Below are 24,418 nucleotides of genomic sequence, written 5' to 3'. Positions count from 1 at the left end.
TATATACGAGTATATTAATATACCACCCGAAATGATCGAGCTACAGTCTTGCAAACGAACTGGGCTCACCACCAAGCACCAATTATACCTCTCTATATATACAGTCCATTGGCCATTTGACCCTCATCTCCTATAGCGTATCACAAATAGAATACAACCAATGGCTAGTCGTCCGAGCACATTCCGATTTGCCGTCGTGGCCGTGCTGTCGACCCTGCCACTTGTTGCCAGCTCTGCCTCCGGCCACGAGAACCCCGAGCCCGTGGTCAGGGACTCGCCGCAGAACGGCACCAACAGGAGGTACCTGTGGGCGTCGTCGTCGGCGCGAGGCTACGGCGGCTGGTCCTCCGGCGGCGCGACGTGGTACGGGAGCCCTAACGGCGCCGGCAGCGACGGTAACAGACTCCGACCAATGCGGATGAATCTTCAGGCAACAGTTGACCTTTTCCCAATATAGTTCCGTTACATGATGCAGGTGGCGCTTGTGGTTATCACGGTGACGTCAGCCAGCGCCCATTCAAGTCGATGATCGCGGCCGGCGGCCCTTCCCTCTTCAAGAACGGCAAAGGATGCGGCGCATGCTACCAAGTCAGTGTACCGTCACCGTTAGTTTCGTCTGCATATCTATATTCCCGTGAGATCAGGTGCCACCGCACGCACGCACGCACGTCCGTCTAACTCGAGTTGACCGCCGTCGTCTACTCTGCAGATTAGGTGCACGGGCAACAGAGCCTGCTCCGGCCGGCCAGTGACCGTCACCGTCACCGACTCGTGCCCCGGCGGTGCCTGCCTCGCCGAGTCGGCGCACTTCGACATGAGCGGCACGGCCTTCGGCGCCATGGCCAACAACCGAGGCATGGCCGACCGCCTCCGCTCCGCCGGAATCCTCAAGATCCAATACAGGAGGTACACGGTGGTTGCGCTGACAATAATGTCGTGCGTGCAAACTGTACGTAGAGACACTGTACTGATGCCCTGTCTCTTGTGCGTGCAGGGTGGCCTGCAACTACAACGGCAGGACCGTCAGCTTCAAGGTGGACGCGGGGTCTAACCCGTACTACCTCGCCGTTCTCATCGAGTACGTGGCCGGCGACGGCGACATCTCCGCGGCGGACATCATGCAAGCCGGCTGCGACTCGTGGGCGCCGATGCAGCAGTCATGGGGCGCCGTGTGGCGCGTCAACTCCAACAACGGCCAGCCACTCCGTGCGCCCTTCTCGGTCCGCGTCACCTCGGGCTCCGGCAAGGTCCTCGTCGTCAGGAACGCCATCCCCGCCGGGTGGACCGCCGGGAGGACCTACCGGTCCACCGTGAACTACGGCTACTGAGGCAGTGCGTGCGTGCGTATCTCTTCTTCGGTCTTGGGTTTTATAAGTGCGTCCGGAAAACGCGAGAGGCCGATCTGGAAGAGGAGGTTTAGGTATATTCGTACGCGTTCGATGTAACGACGTCTTGGTGCCTCCCTCCACACAGACCGCAGTGTGTTTTCCTTGTGATGTACTAATGTTTTTATATTAGTATCGGTTGCTCTAACCCGACAGTAATATCAAACATCACTTCATGTTATTCTTCTAAACCGATAATGATATCTTTATTTAAGAGCATGTTTCAGTTTATAGATTATATAATCCAGATTATAATCTAGATATATTATAATCTATATATAGCTGTTTGTTAGTTTAGATTATACAAATGTAGATTATTCACAAAGACAACAGTACCCTTGTTTATCTCTATCTCTATAACTATTAAGGCAATAGTGTAGACCAGCATAAGCCCCCGCCCCGTCCTCATCCCGCGCGCTCCACTGGTGAACCAACTGAACCTCTCTCTGCTAAAACCCCACGGCCTGCCTCCGCTATGGCCGCCTCCCCAACCCGACGCCCCCATTTTCCCGACCTCGGCGCCATGATTGTCGCCCCTACGACCGTCCCCACCATCGCGCACCCAGCGTCGCGCCCGGGATACCCGGAATCCATGACCAATGCCCCTGCTCCCGCCGCTCCCATCGTCGGTCGTTCTTGGTGCTCGACCTCGCGTCTGCGTTGGACTACGCCTCGCCACCATCCATGGCCGGCGGCCCTGTCTGTCGTGCGGTCCCCGCCCCGACATTCGTGATGCCCCCTATCAGTTTTAGAGGTAGTGTTTATTTGTAGCGAGACGGGGATCAAGATCGAGGGGTGAACTGAAGCTGACTATGTACGTACTGGTTGATTATCTTAGTTCTCGATTTGTGCATGCGTAGGTGGCGAAGAGCGGACCCCGGATCCAAAGCCCCAGTGGAACCCCAGGCCGGAGCAGATCCGGATTCTGGAGGCCATCTTCAACTCCGGCATGGTCAATCCGCCACACGACGAGATCCCCCGCATCCGCATGCGCCTGCAGGAGTACGGCCAGGTCGGCGACGCCAACGTCTTCTACTGGTTCCAGAACCGCAAGTCCCGCTCCAAGAACAAGCTGCGCACCGGACAGCTGGGGCTGGGCCTTGCGCGCGCGCCGGGTTGCGGGGCCGCTGCGGCAGCGGCGCCCGTCAAGCCGCAGCTCAGTCCTTGATCCAGAACCAATTCCAGCTGCTCGCCTCGCCCACGCAAGCACAGGCGCCAGCTTCCTCATCCTCGTCCTCCTCCGACCGCTCCTCTGGGTCCAGCAAGCCGGTGCCGCAGCCGATGTTCACGACGGCAGCGGCCATGGACTTTCCAGGGCCGCTCGGCGCGACGTGTGCGCAAATGTACTACCAAGCCCACCCCGTGGCGTCGGTCTCGGCGTCGCCAGCGCACAAGGTGCAGGACCCTGTAGCCTCCGACGAGCCCGTCTTCCAGTTGTGGCCACAAGGCTACTTCCTGTCGGCTGTCGAGGTACGCCACCATTCTCGGGGGCAGTATAGGCACGACGTGCCCGTGCAGCAGCAGCCACCGGCGGCGTTGCCTGCGGGAGCGTTCTTGGGGCTATGCAACGAGGTGACAGAGCCGACTGTCACTTGTCATAGGACATGCGCCTGGGGCCCGGCGAGGCTCGGGCAGTTCTGGCCCGTGGGCGGCGCTGATCACCATCAGCACCACAAGAACAATACCACCGCGACGACCAACACCGTGGCAAGGGACGCGGCGCATGAGCACAACACGACGCTGGGGTTGCTGCAGTACGGCTTTGGAGATAGCGCGGCCATGGAGACGACTTCCATGGCGGTGCCCCTTACTGCGTCGCCGGGAACCGCTGCGAGCGTGGTGACCGCTGGGCTCACAGCTTTGCCTTTAAGTACTAATGCTGTTGTCGTCAACTATGATCTGCTGCAAGATAATCTTGGAGTACCATTTTTAAAAGTCCGTACATTTTTTTCCTGAGTACATTATTATTTTATCATCGTATGCTTGGATTGTGTTCGTATGGATTGGGGCTGTCACTGTCAGTGTTTCGCATCACATGATTAGGAGGTCCTTTCTCTTGCATAGTTATATTGGATCTTTCTTCAAGTAGTTTCATTTTATCGGTGACTTGGAGGGGATCACAGAGGATATTCTACTCGCACAAGGTCCTCACGCAGAAGAGCCCGCTGGGCACCGTGTGGATCGCTGCGCACTTCGAGCTCTTCGAGCAACATCAAGTCCGTCGGCTCCGCTAGCTCATGATCATATGTTCTAGAAGATGCATAGCGACATCATCGACATCCCCACCTACACAGGTCCATCGGCTCCGCCCATCCCTCTGTCGTCAGCACGTTTTTCCCTTACCTCTATCGTCCGCTGGTAGAAAATAGCAGGATAATTTTCTGCTCCCATTGTTTCTTTAGCGACAAATTCTTTCGAGCATCCGGTGGAGGCTTAAAAGTGCAGTCCTCTCTATGGCCTCAGGCGCAAATGCTGTGGAATCATGCGACACAAGGTCAATCGTGTGAGAAATTGGTCCCCAACCGGCATTCCACAAGTTAAACAGAGAAGGGGATTCTTTGGGTTTTGGTTCAGAACTCTCGTGTAGATGATTTCCTAGTTATATATTATGGGTTTCTGTCCATAATTCGGTTAGTGATTATGAATTTCATCTAAAGCATGGTTCTTGTCATAGAGTTTATGCATAATCGCAAAAGAAAAAAATCAGTCATTATCCGCCTATTTTGTTTCATACAGGGAATATTTTAAACTCTGTTGATATTCTCTTGTGTAACACTAACACTAGCGGCGCACTCTGGTTGCTACAAGCTGCTGGCGTACTACGTGCTCTAGCCCGTCAACGCCATGTTCTAGGCATCCCCGGCGTCTAGCGTGGCCACAACGGTGAATGGCATCGACTGTCATGCGTGGAGCAACGACCGACTGGTGTTGTGTTTCCAGTGCGACACGTGCAAGGACCGATGGTTTAGTTCATAGATGTTTGGGGTTTGGTGACTATTTAGTTTAATATGTCTGTAGTCTTTTGATGTTTATACCTACCAAATGTTGACACAATTATATTACAAATAGCACCTATTAGGGCTTTATGGAGATTATATTCCAAAATAATGCCACAAATGTTCAAAGCTAACACTTGGATGGCTATGCATTCTTTGTTGTTGGGTAGTATGCATCAAGCGGGCTGGCAGTGCCTCAGGGTGGACTGCACGGAGCTACGGTCCCGCGCCATGAAGCTCGCCGAGCTCCTGCGGCAGGCGGCGTGGGTCGAGCTGTACGAGCGCCCCGCCGCGCGCGTCATGGCCGACACGGAGCGGGTGCTCCACAAGGCTGCGGGCATGGCCGCGCGCTGCTTCTAGAGCCACCCCCGCCGAAGCCACACTCCTTTTATTTATCCATATCTGCTTGGATTCTCAATCTCACGTTTTTTCTCAGGATGGACTATGGTTTATGGACAAAAAATTGTTGCAGTACCTATAACAAATGGGATGGTGTAGCACGCTCTAAAATCTAGGTGCTGAAATTCTATGTCTTGTAGTATTTCTAGACATTCAAATTAACCATTGCTTGGTGGCAACTATTAGAAGCAGCACCCTATCCGCAAACAATCGAAATCATGTCTTACCTAATGTTATGGTCACATTTAATATAGCTCGAGTAAGCTCATTTCTAAAACTGTTACCATAAAAAAGTAGTATTGACAGAAGTTGGTGCTTCCAACACCTAGGCAAATAGGTTCTTCTACTAGGGTATGCTACTGATTGACGTCATCTTCAAATGGTAGGCATACTGATGATTTGGCTGCCAACATAAGTACCTGACACTAGGCTTTGTTCGTTGTACACCATCTTATTGTTGCCAACTTAAAATTATAGGCAAGCTGATCACTCTACTCCTTATTTTTAGTACTTCATCATAATGTCCAAATATGATGCTGAGAAGTTGCAGTCTCTATTGTTGTCCTTAGTACAAACTGTTGACATTGGACAAGGTGATGTCATACTATGTCAAGAAGAGAAAAGATCCGATCAATTTTCTCATGCAAGCTTGAAGATGTGATGGCATATTATGGCAAGAAAAGACCTAGCCCATTTTCTGATGCAAGCTTGAAGCTATGCTGCACATTGTTGAAGTTATGAAGTGTTTGATTTGTTTCAGTTTTAGTCTTAATGCACATCTGAACATTTGAAAAGGGGTCTGTAGTAATGTACTTTTCACATTGAACTGAGTTGTTTTGATGGTCGTGTGCCTAGGACTACAGTCCTTTGTTCCTGAACTAGACTTTGAGCTACATTTGTCTATTCAGACCACTCACATGATTGTGAAAAATGACAAATTAATGGAATCAATTTGGTTATCGATTTTTGTGTCATTAATATTAATCATCATTTGATATATTACATTTAATATATATATCTACATCTCTACTAACTATTAAGGCAATATTGTAGACCATCTCTTGTGCCCCCGCCTCCCCCCTCTGCGCGCACGCCCCCATCCCCCCCCCCCGCGAAAGCTACAACCACCACGCCGAGAAACCTGCCACGCCCTCAACAGCTGTCGTCCAGTCCTCTCCCCATTCCGCGTCCGCGATGCTCGAGGTCCGCAACCACGCACAGTAATCGACGCGCCGGCGCTTGCGGAGGGTCAGGGAGGTGGAGGCGGTGGAGGTGGAGGGGAGAAGTGAGGAGGACTGGGCGAGGAAGACGGCATGGTCGAAGTCAGGATCGTAGACCTGGTCCTCGTAGGCGGCGCAGAAGAGCTCAGCGCGGTCGACGTCGACGGCGATCTGGTGGCTAGGCCTCGTGGAGGCGGAGGCGTGCGTGGCAGCGTGGGAGGGGCAGAATACGGTGGCGCAGGAGAGGCAGGCGTAGAGGCGGGAGGTGGGGGACGGGGACGCGGCGGCGCAGGGCGAGCAGCACGGGAGCTCACGCGGGTCCCGTCGGATCTCGGGGCGGCCGAGCGGGCGCACACGCAGGCAGCGGCGGAGGAAGCGCAGCGGGCGCGAGGACAGGCGATGCGCGGCGAGGTGCAGGGCAGGGCGGTGGTACGGACGGGGTGGAAGCGAGGTGGGTGACAAGATGCCGGACGGCGTTGCTCTGCGCGAATAGGTCCTGGCACTTGTGGCTGTGGCGCGGCAACAACGCGATGGCATCCACGACCATGGCCTGCACGCGCACTGGCGGCTCCTTGAGCGCAGCGGCGAAGATGGAGCACACCCCGGAGTGGAGGAGCTTATGCAGGCTATCCTCGTCGCGGCAGAGGAGGCTGAGCGCCATGGTCGTGGCCTCCTGCCCGTCGTCGGTGCCTTCCTTGAGCAGCTTGACAAGGGGCGCGACGCCGTCCTCCTCGACGATGTACTTGGCGAAGTAGGAGTTGCCCACGGCGAGGGAGGCGAGGGTGGCGGCCGCGTCGGCCCGCGCGGCGAGGCCGCCGGTGTGGAGGCACGCGATGTTGTCCCAGACCATGCCGAGCACGGGCTCGTTCTGTGTGATGTTGGGGAGCCCCCGCAGGTCGCCGTCGTCGACCTGCGGGGACGAGACATGGATGAGCCAGGCGATGTCCTCGAGCATGGTGTCGAGTAGGGCGAGGGTGCGCGGGAGCCCGGACACCGGGTTGAGCGTGAAGAAGCGGCGGAGGCAGGAGTGACTCTGGAAGCAGAGCGCGGCCATGCCCGCGGCCTTGTGGAGCGCCCCCTCCGTGTCGACCATGACGCGCGTGGCGGGGCGCTCGTACAGCTCGACCCGCGCCGCCTGCCGCAGGAGCTCGGCGAGCTTCATGGCGCGGGACTGTAGCTCCGTGCAGTCCGCCCTGAGGCACTGCCAGCCCGCCTGCTGCGCCACCTGATCCGCGAGCTGGATGGGCTTGGCCAGCATCGCCTTCGACCCCTCCCCCATCGTCGTCGCTCGGGGTTGCATGCGAATTTTGGGCGGAGAGCGTGCTGCGTCTGGGCAATCGGCAGGATACGTCGATCACCCCCCACGAACTGAACTTTAAATCGGGGGCTATAGCTCCCGCGGCGTTGGCACGGCGTCGAGGGGCAGAGGGGCCAAGACGGTGGCAGGGAAATGCAAGGAAAAATCCCGCCACTAACGAACCACCGCACGCCCAGCAAGTCCAAGGCGCCGAGCGCGTGGGTTCCTAAGCTGCTTGCTTGGCTTTGGTGTGGCCGCCGGTGTGCTGTGGGCTGTGGCCTTGCCATCTTGGGTGTCGTCGCTTGGCGAGCACGGATGAGGATCGAGGAGCGCTTGGGGCAGATGGGTCAGTCAGTCGTGCGACCAGGTACATAAATTACCATGATATTATATGTTCTCGTTGCAACGCACAGACACCCACCTAGTTTATTTGAGGTGCGAAAAGAAGGATGACATATATTGTAATTTCTATTTACATAACAATGGGTATGGGTTTTTTGCCAAAATAATCACAAATAAGCTACTATTGAGGAGATTATGAGATTATCATAATCTGGACTTTAAATTATATAATCTGAACCTATAATTTAGTTGTTTGTTTACCTAATAGATTATTTGCACTAAATTACATAATCTGGAGAGATTATAATCTGAAACAAATAGGGTCTAATACACGACCAGGTTAGTTACTGCATGCAACCGACAGTGTTGATTTGAGCAACGCTAGCCTGCCTCTCACAACCAACAGTAACATCTCTATAATCACTGTTGACTAGCTGTAGCTTAGGCATGCATGCATGGACCCGACACTGATATGAATTTTCTATGTACCTATTTATTAATTATTTTACCGTTTTCTGTAACATCATGAGATATACTTTATGTAATTAGATAGATTTTTTTAGATTTCTTAATATGTTCGTCGAAACCATGCATAAATAGGTTCAAAGAGGAACAGCAGATCACATCACATCGAAATAGGTACTTAATTAGATTAATTAAGATCGGATCGATCATGCCACAACTACTGCCCTGAAGAAATAGTATCATCGAATTGTTGGAAATAACTAGTGGTTCACCGTCATTACACGTGTCCATCTTGACTCTCACAAGGACCAGTGGTTTTGGATATTTGCCGCACTTCCACAATTTCTTAGGCTGACAGCTGTGCCCGTCGCGACTGGAGGACCTAACAACCCCTCATTTCGTTGCCACGTGTCACTAGCTTAACCAGGAGAACGAGCACGACGCTGCCAAAGAAGCTTTGTATGTGAGTGCGTATATATATATGGCAAACACAGCGATCAACAAAGTTGAAACTGTGACCACCAGAGAGGGGCGTTGTGGCGCTGGCTAGCTATAGCTCGATCCATCGGAAGAAGTTGAACCACACATCAACTAACCTCTCTGTCGTCTCGCGGCGATGTGTGAATCTCCATCATCCTCGGTACGTACGTGCCTCTTTCTCCATGCATTAATTGGCATGGCATTCACTTCGTTTACCCCTCTTCTCCCTAGCTCACCACATGCTGTTACCATGCATGATCGTCGATCAACTGCACTGCACGTACTGTATGTCGCCACCAGAGAGGCCGGTGGCGCCATAGATATGATCAGAAGACACCGTCGACTCAGAAACGCGGTGATGTGTGAATCGTCAATGTTCCTGGTACGTGCATGCATGTATGTATGCGCACTTGTTCCATATTTTATTCTTCTTTGTTTAACCTTTGCGAATGTTACCATGCATAACCAGATGTCGCCGTCTCCGTCACCGTCACCGCCGCAGCCGTCTAGGCCGCCACCGGAGTACAAGCACTTCTGTCGAGTATGCAACAAGGGATTCACGTGCGGCAGTGCGCTCGGTGGACATATGAGAGCTCATGGCGCTAGCGACGTTGATGGGTTCGGCGTCGACGACGACGACTCGCTCGACGAAGAGCCGACGGCGCCCGCGCGGTGCACTGGGGCAGATCAGTGGGACGTGGCGGGAACGTCGTCGGCGACTCACGCGTACGCGCTCCGGGCGAATCCGAATAGGTTGATCAGGAGCTGTCAGGTTTGCAAGAACTGCGGGAAGGAGTTCACGTCGTGGGATCTTTTCCTTCAACACGGGAAATGCAACTCATCAGAGGGCGGCGAGGGAGAAGAGGGTGAGATGGATGGGTCAGACTCGCTACGTTCGTCGCTGCCTGCCTCAGAAGCCGGCGGCGGCGGCGAGGAGGACCCGGCAGTGGCAGCAGCCGCATGGTCAAAAGGGAAAAGATCGCGTCGTGTCGTCAGAACAGATGACCCTTCGTCCACCATGGTGTCGGCGGAGCGGTGCACGTCAGGGGACGAGGACGAAGAGCTTGCAAATTTTCTTGTCATGCTCTCGTCGTCCAAATCCAACAACAACGACGACCAAACGATCGTTATTACAGCCGACCATCATAAGGAGCCAGTATGTGCCTCTACTGGTGAAGGTGGTGGTGGTGGAGAGCCTTTACCATTTCAATCGCAAACAATCTCTCTTTTCACGCAAACCCAAACACAAGAGCCAGTTGTGCCACTGCTGCCTTCGACGGTAGCGGCTACGGTATCTCAATACATCGCACCCATATCACGTGGAGTTTTTGAGTGCAAGGCGTGCAAGAAGGTGTTCACCTCACACCAAGCTCTTGGAGGACATCGGGCTAGCCACAAGAAAGTAAAAGGTTGTTTTGCTGCTAGGTTCGACAACAATGCCACCGAAACAGCGATCAATAATCCTACTATAGCTGCTGATACCAATAGTAAGGCCGTTGTTGTCAATAATGCAGATGCAAGCGTAGACGCCGCCACAAGAGTTTTTGCTATCACTAGCGTCGACACCGATGTAGGGACAAGTAATGAGGCAACATCATCGTCGTTGTCAATGGCACATGCTGTTCCCATACGACACAATCCAGCATCAGCCACCACCACCACGTTCACCGTCGCAGCGCATTGCAAGAAAAACGTGAAGATGCATGAGTGTTCAGTATGCCACCGCTTGTTCACCTCTGGGCAGGCACTCGGAGGTCACAAACGATGCCACTGGCTCACCTCAAACACGTCAGATCCATGTAACCCACTAGCCATCCCACCCCTAACTGAAGATCTCGTCGTCGGCGAAGTTAAACACCACGACGATACCCTCCAACCAACGGTGGATGCCACCGAGCCACTCCTCGACCTCACAATAGCAGCAAATCCAGCTGTAGCACTAGCTGCTTCTACAATGCGCCCCGACATAGCATCTACTGTACACTTGAAGCAACTAGTTGTCGCAGCACCAAGTAATAATGTTAGCCACCGAAAGAAAACTGCAGCAACGGGTAGCCATACCACAGATGCGGTGGTTGAGGAAGATGAGGCGGATAGCATCATAATCAAGAAAGCTAAGATTAGCGATCTTAAAGACGTGGTCAATATGGATGGTGAGTCTACACAACCATGGCTACAAGTTGGTATTGGTTCCTCGTCAGCCCGAGGAGATGATGGATGACAGGGGTTAAAAAATCAGTTATTCTCTACTACTCTATAAGACTCTAACGTAGACCATCCGTGCACCGTGGTTCTACCACTCCGTGTTCTGCCCACCATCGGTCGTATGACAGGTGGGTCCCCATGTCTCGGTCCATCGCCATTCCGTTCAACCGTCGTCCAGCCCGCGATGGTTCTGCTGCCGCTGCCCCTCTCCCACGCGTACACTGTGGTTTTACTGCCCATCTCCCACTCTTGTCACCGCGATCCTCGCCCCCCTGTGCGCTCTCCCGATGCAAGGAAACATGATGGAATCCACGCCTGCCGTGGGGAGAGGGAAGCAATCTCCACGATCATCGCTCCCGCCTTGAATCGCGCTTGGATCCCCTTCCATCCTTGACGCCATTGGCCCTTCCATCCTTGGTGCCCTCCGTCCAACGGCAGCGATCCCATTCCATTGGCCAGCCATCTCCGCCTCCCTTCCACAAGAACACCTACGCGCCTCCCTTCCATCCACCATCTTCACGCTTGGATCCCCTTCGAGGCATTAGAGCTTGCCATCTACCTTAGGTCTACAACAAGCACAGATTACAGCAAGCCCACCATCTATTTAAGAAATCCTCCTTGTGTAACACCCGTGGAAATTCCACAGGCAAGGCCGCCACCCGCCCACTCCAACCTCATGCACAGGCAACCGTGAAGCATCCACAAGCAACAGTGAAACGTAATCTGTGCTTGCTACTCATCTGTCCAAAAGTCCTACAGTAAGTTCTCGTCTAATTTGTGTTAGTCTTGTTTAGTTCCGTTGTCTCTGTTCTCTCAATGGTTCAGTACAATCTTGTTCATTTCATTGTGAATCTGTTCGAATCTCGTTTGTCTGGGTTCAGTTCAATGGTGTACATGTCAATTTAATTGTTCTGATTTCAGTGTACTGAGTTCGAGGCAATATATACCAAACACTGGTATTTTGAATACATGTTTGGTTCTTGTTATCAGTTAGGGTCTTGTTCAGCTAGGGTGTAGTTCTTACATTTTGCATCAAAGCATCGTAATTTTGGCTCTAATTTTAACTGATAGAGCACAGAGCTGTGCTTGAATAGAAAAGCACATCTGACCCAGTTAATGTTTAGGCCATGAGCTCCATAAAGATTAGATCAGTCTTCTTCCTTGCCAATGGTTCAACTCACTCCAATAATGTCATTATGTTCTTGTTAGCAGAGAATAAGATAATAATAGGTTTGCATCACTAGACAATAATATGTGATTGGACAGAGGGTATTTTTGTTTGATTACTATTAAGACAATTTTTGTGGTAGCTGTGATGCCAAACAAAATAAACACAGCTTGCCATAAAAGCTAGGCATGATGACACTAGCAAGGAAGCACCTGGTTTAGTATTATTAATTATAGATGACCGGTCCATATTTTGAAACTGTTCTTGGACAACTTCACAAGCCTTAGTCTATTTGAATCTCGTTTGTCTAGGTTCAGTTCAATGGTGTACATGTCAATTTAATTGTTCTGTTAGAATCTCGTATGACTTTGTAAACATGATTTTAGTGTACTGAGTTCAAGGTAATATATACCAAACACTGGTATTTTGAATACATGTTTGGTTCTATGTAGATCTTTTTTTTTCTTTTCATCTCGTGCTCGGGTATATTAGTTAGGCTCTTGTTCAGTTAGGGTGTAGTTCTTACATTTTTCACCAAAGCATCGTAATTTTGGCTATACTTGTAACTGATAGAGCATAGAGCAGTGCTTGAATAGAAAAGCACATCTGACCCAGTTAGTGTTCCAGGCCAACGAGCTCCATACAGATTAGATCAGTCTTATTCCTTGCCAATGGTTCAACTCACTCCAATAATGTCATTCTGTTCTTGTTAGTAGCAAACATATGTAAACTTTTCGAGTTATCTTTTTCCTAGACCCTGCTCATGTGGGAGCCTCTAGCACTGTCTGCCCTGGATTATATGTGATAGTCTTTTATTTGGCATTTTCTCATGCACTAGCAAGTGTATCATCATATCTGCACATTTCATGCAAAAAGTCTTGTAATAGTACATGCTCTATCTTTTACCCACTTTTGTTTACACTGAATTATCAGACACATACAGTAATGTTTTGCCAAAGATCAATTCCTTTCTCTGTGATATACACATGTTTGCTGGGTTGCATCACCCCGAACAAGTTTTGTTTTGGGAGTTGTTGTTAACAGTTTGGAGTATGTGAAGCAGATTCAAGGTTTATCTGTCAAGTATTGGTTGGCCCGCAATTCATACATAGGTTCTCGTTGGATGACATTTATGTACAGGGTACTGGTGGGCGGTGGTACATCTGCGTCGGGCACACCCTGCACTGCAGCAAGCTCTGTCGCATCCTGGCCGGACTCTTCCTATAGTACCCATTCCGACAAGGTATGGAAATTGGCAGCTTCTGCCGTACCTTATTTTCAAGTCTGAAACACGACTGGTGCTGACTTGCTTCAATCAAGATCCACAACGCAATAATATTCTAAAGAAATTGAAGAATTCACTAACATGATTTAGGAATATTTAAAGAGTGGTTGGTCTACTTGACCATTTACTTTGGCAGTAGTATATTGGATTACTTGCAGTCTTCATGTCCTACCTTTTTGCAGGTGCAAGGATCAGGTGATTACTTTAGCAGTAGTATATTCTCTAGCCTTGCTTTGCTATTTTCATAAAAACAGCTTGCGTTTTATGTTATTATCAAGCACATATAGTAATGTTTTAGGCATGATCAATGAAACTCAAGTCCTGCTTAGTCTACTTCCTCCCACTCGCATTCCCATCTCATTGTTCTGTTACACCAAAGACAGATGGATTTTAAAAGGTGTTACAAGCGCTAGCACATTGACATGTGACTTTACTTTGTTTTTCAGGTAGCATGCCCGCTACTCTACCACCACTGATCCATATCTTTCAGGTCATTGTATTGCTATTTTGCAGGCCATCGACTAGAACAAAGATCCTTCTAGAGAACCATATTGTCGATTCAGAAATTTCTCTTACAGCCACTGTTATTTTGGTGCGTGTTTCGTCATTATATATGTGCTTTTAGAGAAAGCTGATAGGCTAAATTGTTTGGGTTCTAGGCAGTAGCTAGAAAGAGACTTGGAAGCTGAGAAAAACTGTTGCAATATATTGCAAGAACTTATCTCACGCCATTTCAAACTCGCTTGCTTCTTTTTTTCTACATACATTCATAGTACATTGATATGTGATCCAATTTATAAAATTTTAAGCGAAATTTCTTGTGGATGGTGACCACTACCAAGTCTGGATCGTGAGTAGTACTTTGGAGATACTAATCATTGTTTGGTATACTAAAATAATCTGTTGTGGTTCTATGCATTCAGAATATGCGTTCATGATTTTGTTTTTGAGGAATTAGATGATGTGTTGTTTACTATCCTCGGGGCTACATGGTGTGGACTGTGAAGGTCGGGGCCGATGTACATAGAGATGCCAGGGAAGGTGTCCTGGAGTTTGAGAGAGCTTTCAGGGAGAGGTTCTCTGCTTACACATTAGCTGCTAAGAGGCATATTGACTCCACTACCATCTTCGACGTCCAAGGTGTGGTATGTTAATGATTTAGTTTGAGCTGTGCTTACAAAATGCAGATCTATGTGGTTTTTGCTCTTAGAATATATTGCTTGTCATACATATGTTTGTTGTTCTGTATCACAACTTCTTTAGCTAATTTATATGATATGAGGCCTAGGAGTTGCCACTTCGCTTATGCTTGCTTCAACTCTTCTCAGGGGCTCACATGGATCATCCTCGAGCGCAAGCAAACTTTGAGATCGCGCTGAAAGCATGTCATCCCTGGAATCCTTCAGTTGGGAGTAACATTTAGTTCCACTGTGTGGTTTTTGCTCTCTAAATATATTGCTCGTCATACATATGTTTGTGATCTCATAGATTTGGATTTTGAACAGTACCAGTTTCTTATTTTTGTTAATGCAAGCCTTGAAGCGTATCAAACTTTATGAACTGGTATGATTTGAAAGATAGGAACTGTAACTTCTGTGTTGCAAATAATCTATGAGGTGTGAGCTGCTAGAGGTTGAACTTGCTGAAATACTTATGATCTGAAATAGTCATGTATATTGTGATATTAGCAATTCCTCATAGTATTTGACTATTTGTATTGTAGCAACTGCAGATAAGCAACTGCTCCTTTTGCTTCATGTAGTACTAAATTTACTGTTGCTTGTTTAAAGAAAAAATTAGGTTCCATTTGCAATAGTGGATATGTTTTCATTGTCTACTGAATGTTGTTAAGATATTTGTTTTTTCTTTTGGCAAACTCCAGTTAATATATTTTCCTTGTATTGCATGAATTGCGGTGTTCAGAAGCACAAAGATTAGTCAAGTCGAGAAGGACATCGTTCTCAGGTGTGTTCTTATGTTTACTTTACATTCGAGAAGGACATTCTATTTGAAGCTCAACTTATCGTGTAAATTGGTTTCAAAGCTCACTGAGTATTGTGATGTTTGGTATTTTTGTTCTTCACACCCCCTTCGCCAAGGCCATCAATGGCGCCGCGCTGCAGCTCTTCAGCTTCGTTGAGGCCATCAGCATCGGTCACCCCTCCCTAGAAACTCTTCAAGATCATAGACCTCCACGACAGGCTCTCGAAGTCTCAGACCTCCTATCCGACGTCTTTGGCTATACCTAGCCTCAACATCGAGATGACGATGTGAGGACTCTGGGTCAGTGTCTCTAGCGTTGTCCCGACATGAAAAGCAGACTATCACGAAACGTGTTTATGGATTTATCTTCATTGATGAAGATAAAATTATAGTTATGTAAACATTCTTAACCTTTAAAAAGATGCTAACAAGAGCATTGAACGATAATTAATGCTTCTGTATCTCAATGTATCTTATTATAACATGTTCACTCCGTAGCAACGCACGGACACACACCTAATACTTAATTAATCAACTATAAAGTATCTATATATGTATTTATATTAACTACTACTAACTCTAGTTTAGAGCATGAATATACAATCTATAGTATTTATTATTGTTCTACTTAATGTAAGTATTTTAATTTTTTTATCTACATTAGTATATACTTGTATCATTACTATAATATTAGAATATATTGATGTTAAAAAAACTAATTAAAAACAAAAAATTGAAAAATGTCATTTTTTATATAGCATTTTTTATTTTCTATTATCTGTTTTGTAATATGAAAACAGATTAACTCTAACACCAACTATATATGCAAGGACCTATACGTGTATGAAAGGCAAGCCAACCTAGTTTATATAAATCATAACTTATACACTAAGTAAATAAAAATTATATCGCCTAATCGGAATACTAACACTTATGTTATGATGTGTTATTATGGATAAGTGTCACTAATTCTGGGCATTTGGTTTTACCCGACATTGGTTCTTTTCTTTTTTTTTTAAAAAAAAATCGGGTTTTAGCAGTGAGAACCGAAACATGCATGCATCGGGTATTTGAGAACCGAAGTTCCAGGTAACCGAAACTCATAGTCATAGTCGGTTTTGCCCGAAATATATCAAGCATCAAGCGTGCAGGTTCAGCATGTACAGTGAATCAGTGATGCAGACTACAACTATACATTACAGACGTGAGGCGTCCAGGTTCCATGCCTCAAGGCTCAAGAAGACGCAGACGACAGAGCAGAAGTGCATAACACAGTCACCTGTGCGGTTGCGCCCAAGAGGCCTGCGGGCGTGGCGTTTGGTTGGGAGGCGGGCAAGCAGAGACCCGCGGGCGGCGGAGTGGGTGCGTGACGGGGCGGCGGCCACCGGCAAGCAAGACGTCGGGCGCTGTAGTCGAACTCCAACCCTAACTCCACTACTCCAGGACTACAGGTGACCATGCAGGTCTCTTGAGCGTTTCGTAATGAGCAATGGGTCTAATGGGCTAAAAGTGACTAATCGGCTAACCGCCTAATGGACTGCCTAGGAGTCTAGAGTGGCCGAGCATGGACTGTGGACTCTAGACATTTGGTTGACATGTTGTTCGGGTGTTTCGGGTTACCGAATTAAGAAATCGAAATTCTAATATTAAATTCGGTTTCTGGGAACACATACTCGAAATAAAGACCGAAACCTGAAATATCGGTCTATTCGGTTTTCAGGTATTCTGAGTTTAGGTTTTTTTGCCCAGTCCTAAGTGTCCCTTGTACATATTATAAAGGTCTCAATAAATATCTAAGTTTATATGGTTCCTAGTTTATCATGTCAACAAATATATAAATAACTAAGTTTCATTGCTTCACATGGTTGTCGTAGATGATTCTAGAACCTTACCTTATTTCATGTATATATCATAGTTAACCATGATTGTTGTAGAGGTTTCTCAAAGATTGCCTTTATTTCATGCATATTTTACTAAATTACCATGGTTATGGTGAATTATTATAAAACATTGTCTTTTTTCCTTTGCATGGCTATGACTTATTATAATTAATTAATTATTATAAAATATTATACAAAGTTGGGTCTATTTTTTATAACAAAGATTTGAAATAAGTTATTGTTGGACCTGGAGCCAGTGAAGAAAAAGGGAAAACAAATTCTCTACAGCAAGTTGTAGAAGATTTTTCCTGCAGCCTGCTTTGGATTTACAATTTTACGTCTTTAATTATCAATCATCGTATGAACCACAACAGCATTGTACAACATTTTTTACGGCCGCCGTTATTTTCGGATTATATTATTGCTGAAATTGTTTTTTTTTTATTTTTTCAAAAAAAAATTCTCTGAAATTGTTAATTTTCGGCGGCCAACTGAGACCGCCGAAAATAGTCATGGCATATTTTCGGTGGCGACATCTGGCCGCCGAAAATAAATTCTTATTTTCGGCGGCTGGCTTGTTGTTCGCCGAAAATAGATTATTTTCGGCGGTCAGATGTCAGCCGCCGAAAATAATAGCTTATTTTTGGTTAATTTTTTCTGGCCGTTAGAGACCGTCGAAAATAGGGCTAAAGCCGTTAAAAATAAGCTATTTTCGATGGCAAATGTCATATTTTCTAGGAACAATTGGATCTATATCATTAAAAGATCCAAACTTTAGATATATACCATGGACCCCACATGTCATTGACTCATGTGGACCCACATGTAAGTGAGATAGTAATGGTATGAATCCAAAGTGGTGATCTTTTAATGGTATGAATCCAAATTTCTCTATTTTCTATGGCCTCTAGCCACCAAAAATGACTGTAACTGTTGCAGTGAACCGAGCCTCACGCCGCGGCCGTCCCATCGCCGCAGAAAATTCCTGCTCGGCTGCCTGCCTTTGGATCGGTCTTCGCACTGGCCGCATGCAGCTGCCACAGAAAAATGTTGGTATGGGAACTATTCCTGTGTCCTTTGAGTCATGATCTAACGGATCAAAAAGTTTGTTTGTATCAAAGAATTAGATGCATATATAGCCGTCGTTGACCAAATCGTGTCATGGAGTATGGATAGAACTCTCGTGTCATGGAGTATGGATAGAACTCACCATGTTGGCAGTACCAACTACCAAGCATAGTCCGCGTTATTGGCAACACCGTACTAATCTAGTTCATAGTCACACACCTTCAACTCGAGTTCAAATAACTTCTCCAACATGACGATCAAAAGAATTGGGGATAGTTCAGCATCGACCACCCATGTGCATTATAGATTTTAATTGAAAGGTGTCCAGTGTCTTTAGAGACGTCTAATTATCAACCTTTCAGTATGAATCCGGAGTAAAAAGGTTCTACCAAAGTTCGAAACCCGAAAAATCCGAGCAACCCATATGTTGCGCGGGCACTACAGACTACAACCTTCCCGACCGAAGTGTACTGACGCAACGGTGGAGGTGGAGCGAGGTGGTGGAGGGACGCAGCGGCTCCCTTCTCCAGCGTGCGGTGGCAGGGGAAGAGGAGAGCTAGGCAACGTGTGATCGTGTTCTGTGGAGGAGAGGGAAGCAACGAGGCAAATACCGAATATGCCTAATCGTTGAGAAAACTTAATAAAGAGTAATATGGACAAATACCGAATATGCCTTTGAGGACTATCGTTATATGGAATAGAGAAGAGAAAGAGACCAGAGGTCCAACCCTATTGTCGGCGTTTCGAGACAGGGGGGTCCCAAAGCCGACGAGTGAGTGTGCTGCGTGCCCCAGCCCAGATGGGTCGAGCGCGTGGGCGAGCGCGAAGGGGGGAGAGGCGAGGTGGCCGGAGTCGAGCGTGCGAGAGGTGGAAGTCCCGCGGCCTTCGTGTTCGTCCCGCGCCCAGGTCGGGTGCGCTTGCAGTAGGGGGGTTACAAGCGTCCACGCGGGTGAGGGAAGCGAGCGGCCCCAAGAGAGCGCCTGTCCCGTCCTCGGTCCCGCGCGGCCAACCTTCTCTAAGAAGGCCCTGGTCCTCCCTTTTATAGTCGTAAGGAGAGGATCCAGGTGTACAATGGGGGGTGTAGCAGAGTGCTACGTGTCTAGCGGAGAGAGAGCTAGCGCCCTAGGTACATGCCAATGTGGCAGTCGGAGAGGTCTTGGCACCTTGCTGGCGTGATGTCGTGGCTGTCGGAGGTGCGACGGAGCCTGGCGGAGGGACAACTGTTGGAGCGGTCGAGTCCTTGTTGACGTCGCCCTGCTTCCGTAAGAGAGCTGGGGGCCGCCGTCGTCACAGAGCTTGTGGAGCGCCATCATTGCCCATCCGGCGGAGCTGGCCGGATGGGACGCCGGTCTTGTTCTCCGTGACCCGAGTCGATTCGGGGTAGGACGATGATGGCGCTTCCTGTTGACGTGGTGGGTCTGTGCCCTAGGCAGGGTGACGTGGGGGCTCCTCCGAAGCCGAGGTTGAGTCTGTCTTCTGTTGCCGAGGCCGAGTCCGAGCCATGGGGTCGGGCGAGGCGGAGGTCGTTCGGCCGAGGCCAGGGTGGAGTCCGAGCCCTGGGGTTGGGCGAGGCGGAGTTTCGTCGTCTTCCGGGTCTTAGCCCGAGTCCGAGCCCTGGGGTCGGGCGGAGCGGAGTTCGCCGTCTTCCGGGTCTTAGCCCGAGTCCGAGCCCTAGGGTCGGGCGAGGCGGAGGTCGTTCGGCCGAGGCCAGGGCGGAGTCCGAGCCCTGGGGTCGGGCGAGGCGGAGTTTCGTCGTCTTCCGGGTCTTAGCCCGAGTCCGAGCCCTGGGGTCGGGCGGAGCGGAGTTCGCCGTCTTCCGGGTCTTAGCCCGAGTCCGAGCCCTGGGGTCGGGCGGAGCGGAGTTCGCCGTCTTCCGGGTCTTAGCCCGAGTCCGAGCCCTGGGGTCGGGCGGAGCGGAGTTCGCCGTCTTCCGGGTCTTAGCCCGAGTCCGAGCCCTGGGGTCGGGCGGAGCGGAGTTCGCCGTGGCGCCTTTGGCAAGGCCTGACTGTCTGTCAGACTCACTCTGTCGAGTGGCACCGCAGTCGGAGTGGCGCAGGCGGCGCTGTCCTTCTGTCAGACTGGTCAGTGGAGCGGTGGAGTGACGGCGGTCACGTCGGCTCTGCCGGGGGGGGGGGGCGTGTCAGGATAAAGGTGTCAGGCCACCTTTGCGTTAAATGCTCCTGCAACTCGGTCAGTCGGTGTGGCGATTTAGTCAGGGTTGCTTCTGAGCGAAGCCAAGGCCTCGGGCGAGCCAGTGATGTGTCCGCCGTAAAAAGGGGGGCCTCGGGCGAGACAGAAGTCTCTCGAGGTCGGCTGCCCTTGGCCGAGGCTAGGCTCGGGTGAAGCGTGATCGAGTCACTCGTGCGGACTGATCCCCGACTTAATCGTACCCATCAGGCCTTTGCAGCTTTATGCTGATGGGGGTTACCAGCTGAGAATTAGGCGTCTTGAGGGTACCCCTAATTATGGTCCCCGACAGTAGCCCCCGAGCCTCGAAGGGAGTGTTAGCACTCGCTTGGAGGCTTTCGTCGCACTTTTTTGCAAGGGGACCAGCCTTTCTCGGTTGCATTTTGTTCCGGTGGGTGCGCGCGAGCGCACCCGCCGGGTGTAGCCCCCGAGGCCTCGGAGGAGTGGTTACACTCCTTCGAGGTCTTAATACCTTGCGTAATGCTTCGGCTGGTCTGGTCGTTCCCTCATGCGAACTGGCCGTAGCCCGGGTGCACGGTCGGGGCCCAAGCTCTCGGGCTGGTATGTTGACGCTGTCAACGGTTTGGCCAGAGCCGGTTTTTGCGAGAGCAGCCCCCGAGCCTCTGCACAGGGCGAGAGGACGATCAGGGACAGACTCGACTTTTTACATACGCCCCTACGTCGCCTTTCCGCAAGGAGGAGGGGGGAGTGCGCCATATTACCCTCGATGGGCACCGAACATGGTGTCTCCGGTGAGCTGCAAGCGGGTAATCCGAGTGGACGTCCGTGCCCCGTTCGTTGGGGGTCGGCTAGGGGCCCAGAGGCACGCCCAAAAGTACCTGCGGGTGATTTGCCGGACCCGGTCCCCTGGCGACGGGGTCCGAGGGCTCGATGCCTCCCTCCGATGGGATTCCGTTACAAGATCGTTCCCGCTGGTCTCGGAAATGTCCTAGGGTACCTCGGGAGCGCAGCCCGAGCCTCGGTTATGTATCGAACGTACCCCTGGTCATCCCTCGCTCGGTGTCTGAGGCGACTGTGAACCCTTCGGGGGCCAGCCTTCGAACCCCTGATCAGTAATGGGCGCGGAGCCCGAGTAGCCTGAGGCGGCCATGGAACCCTTCGGGGGGCTGGCCTTCGAACCCCTGACCAGTAGTGGGTGTCGGGCCCACGCGATCTGAGGCGACTGTTGAACCCTTCGGAGGGCCAGTCTTCGAACCCCTGATCAGTAGGGGGGGGCTCGGAGCCCGGTTCCTTCGCGGAGAAGGATCCTTTTCGGGGTATCCCCCTTTCCCGGTCCCTGTTGCAAGAGATAGAGAAAGAGAAAAAAGGAAAGGGATACGAAATCGAACGACGTGGCGTACCTCTTTTTGACGCGGTTATTACGGCGAAGGCGAAGCGTCGCGCGCTTCTCCCGCCAGAGGCGCCGCGTGTCCCGCCGCGGAGTTAATGCGACGGGGCGAGTGGTTGGCGGGGCGGCCGTTGCGCGTGCGCGATCCGTTCGAGGAACGGGTCACGGGTGCACCGTCTTCACGCCGTGGGAGGCGGCTCTCTTGCTGACGACGTGACTGCTGCGCCCGCCCGCCTGCCACCGCCATTACTGCCGGCCCACTTTCGGTCGCTTTGACCAACGCGCCAGGCTAGCGCTGCTGGGTCGCCTCGAGTCGCGGCATAGGCTCCAGACCCCATACGGCGAAGGGCCAGGTGATGGGTATCATCTGCAGGGCCTGAGCGGGCAGGTGGGTCTGCTTCGCATAGAATTGGCACCCTTCGCAGGTGCGGACAATTCTAGTGGCGTCATCCACCGCCGTTGGCCAGTAGAAGCCTTGCCGGAAAGCATTCCCGACAAGGGCTCGGGGCGCTGCGTGGTGGCCGCAAGCCCCCGAGTGTATTTCTTGCAGCAGTTCCCGTCCTTCGGCGATGGAGATGCATCGCTGGAGGATGCCCGAGGGGCTGCGATGGTAGAGCTCCTCTTCATCGCCCAGCAAGACGAACGACTTGGCGCGTCGCGCTACCCGCCGAGCCTCGACTTGGTCGGGGGGTAGCTCTCCTCGACGGAGATATTGCAGGTACGGGGCCTGCCAATCTCGATCAGGCGTGGCCCCGCTCTGCTCTTCCTCGACGTCCAGTGCCTCGCCCTCGGGGGCCGAGGGTACCTCAGGCTGAGCCAAGGGTACCTCGGGCTGAGCCGAGGGTGCCTCGGGCCGAGCTGAGGGCGCCTCGGCTTGAGCCGAGGGTGCCTCGGGCTCGGGCGCGTCGTCGATCTTTACAGAGGGTCGATGCAGATCCCGGGAGAAGACGTCCGGGGGGACCATCGTTCGCCCCAAGGCTATTTTAGCCAGCTCGTCTGCGGTTTCGTTGTAGCGCCGAGCGATGTGGTTGAGCTCGAGCCCGAAGAACTTGTCTTCCAGGCGCCGAACCTCGTCGCAGTAGGCCTCCATCTTCGGGTCGCGGCAGTGGGAGTTCTTCATGACTTGGTCGATGACGAGCTGCGAATCGCCGCGGGCGTCGAGGCGTCTGACCCCTAGCTCGATGGCGATCCGCAACCCGTTGACCAGAGCTTCGTACTCGGCCACATTGTTGGACGCCGGGAAATGGAGGCGCAGCACGTAGCGCAGGTGCTTTCCAAGGGGCGAGATGAAGAGCAGGCCCGCGCCGGCTCCTGTCTTCATCAGCGACCCTGAGAGCACCTAGAGGGGGGTGAATAGGTGATCCTGTAAAAACTTAACTTATAGCCACAAAAACTTGTTAAGGGTTAGTACAATAATTGCCAAGTGGCTAAGGAGGAGATCTTGCACAATACGACAATCACAAAGAATTCAACACAGAGTAGACACGGTGATTTATCCCGTGGTTCGGCCAAGTACAAAACTTGCCTACTCCACGTTGTGGCGTCCCAACGGACGAGGGTTGCAATCAACCCCTCTCAAGCGGTCCAAAGACCCACTTGAATACCACAGTATTTTGCCTTGCTTATCTTTATCCCACTTGCGAGGAATCTCCATAAATTGGAGTCTCTCGCCCTTACACTTAAGATTCACAAAGAAGCACGGAGTAAGGGAGGGAAGCAACACACACAAATCCACAGCGAAATGCGCACACACACGGCCAAGAATCGAGCTCAAAGACTATCTCACAGTTTCTCACAAGAACAGAGCTCGAATCACTTAGAATCACAAACGGATGCGCAAAGACTGAGTGTGGATGATCAAGAATGCTCAAGAGTTGCTTGGTTATCTCCTCCATGCGCCTAGGGGTCCCTTTTATAGCCCCAAGGCAGCTAGGAGCCGTTGAGAGCAAATCTGGAAGGCTGATCTTGCCTTCTGTCGTCGGGCGCACCGGACAGTCCGGTGCACACCGGACACTGTCCGGTGCCCGATTTCCTTCCTTAAACAGCGCAGTCGACCGTTGCTGATCTGGGAGCCGTTGGCGCACCGGACATGTCCGGTGCACACCGGACAGTCCGGTGCCCCCTTCCGACCGTTGGCTTGGCCACGTGTCGCGCGCAGAATCCGCGGCCGACCGTTGGCCCTAGTCGACCGTTGGCTCACCGGACAGTCCGGTGCACACCGGACAGTCCGGTGAATTTTAGCCGTACGCCGTCGGCGAATTCCCGAGAGCGGCCTGTTCGGCCGAGGCAGCCTGGTGCACCGGACACTGTCCGGTGCACCACCGGACAGTCCGGTGCCCCAGACCGAAACAGCCCCTTGGCTGTACACAGCCACCTTTTTCCTTTTCTTTTTCTTCCTGTTTCTAACACTTAGACAAATATATTAGTACACAAAACCAATGTACTAAGACTTAGAAACATACCTTTGCTCTTGATTTGCACTTTGTTCATCCATTGCATAAATTCACATTTTAAGCACTTGAGTTGGCACTCAATCACCAAAATACTTAGAAATGGCCCAAGGGCACATTTCCCTTTCAATCTCCCCCTTTTTGGTGATTTATGCCAACACAACATAAAGCAACTAGAACAAGTGCGAAATCACTTCAAATAAAATTCAAATTGATTTTGACTCAATTTTGGCATATATGGATCATCCTTTGCCACCACT

The 24,418-nt window shown here is 50.8% G+C and overlaps 2 protein-coding genes and 2 pseudogenes across 3 annotated transcripts; all 4 read left to right on the top strand.

Moving 5' to 3' along the window:
• Positions 1 to 132: 132 nt before the first annotated feature.
• On the top strand, positions 133 to 1,596 carry LOC100283923 (beta-expansin 2). The gene is made up of 4 exons (NM_001156821.2): positions 133 to 395; positions 476 to 588; positions 710 to 906; positions 995 to 1,596. Exons 1-4 carry the CDS (start codon positions 161 to 163, stop codon positions 1,326 to 1,328), a joined length of 879 nt encoding a protein of 292 aa, NP_001150293.2. The 5' UTR covers positions 133 to 160; the 3' UTR covers positions 1,329 to 1,596.
• Positions 1,597 to 1,984: 388 nt separating this feature from the next.
• Positions 1,985 to 4,741, top strand: LOC103642904 (WUSCHEL-related homeobox 7-like; annotated as a pseudogene).
• Positions 4,742 to 6,833: 2,092 nt separating this feature from the next.
• Positions 6,834 to 7,379, top strand: LOC103642903 (uncharacterized; annotated as a pseudogene).
• Positions 7,380 to 8,586: 1,207 nt separating this feature from the next.
• Positions 8,587 to 11,778, top strand: LOC103641998 (C2H2-type zinc finger family protein). Of its 2 annotated transcripts, XM_008665307.3 has the most exons (3): positions 8,587 to 8,744; positions 8,885 to 8,966; positions 9,054 to 11,778. In XM_008665307.3, the coding sequence occupies exons 2-3, from the start codon at positions 8,907 to 8,909 to the stop codon at positions 10,803 to 10,805; spliced, it is 1,812 nt and encodes a 603-aa protein (XP_008663529.1). In that variant the 5' UTR covers positions 8,587 to 8,744; positions 8,885 to 8,906; the 3' UTR covers positions 10,806 to 11,778. The 2 variants fall into 2 exon arrangements, with proteins under 2 accessions (XP_008663529.1, XP_020401721.1); XM_020546132.1 differs by having other exon boundaries at positions 8,613 to 8,966.
• Positions 11,779 to 24,418: the final 12,640 nt, after the last annotated feature.

Source organism: Zea mays, chromosome 10 (assembly GCF_902167145.1).
Source record: "Zea mays cultivar B73 chromosome 10, Zm-B73-REFERENCE-NAM-5.0, whole genome shotgun sequence".
NCBI lineage: Eukaryota > Viridiplantae > Streptophyta > Magnoliopsida > Poales > Poaceae > Zea > Zea mays.
This window is presented reverse-complemented; position numbering and strand designations above follow the sequence as displayed.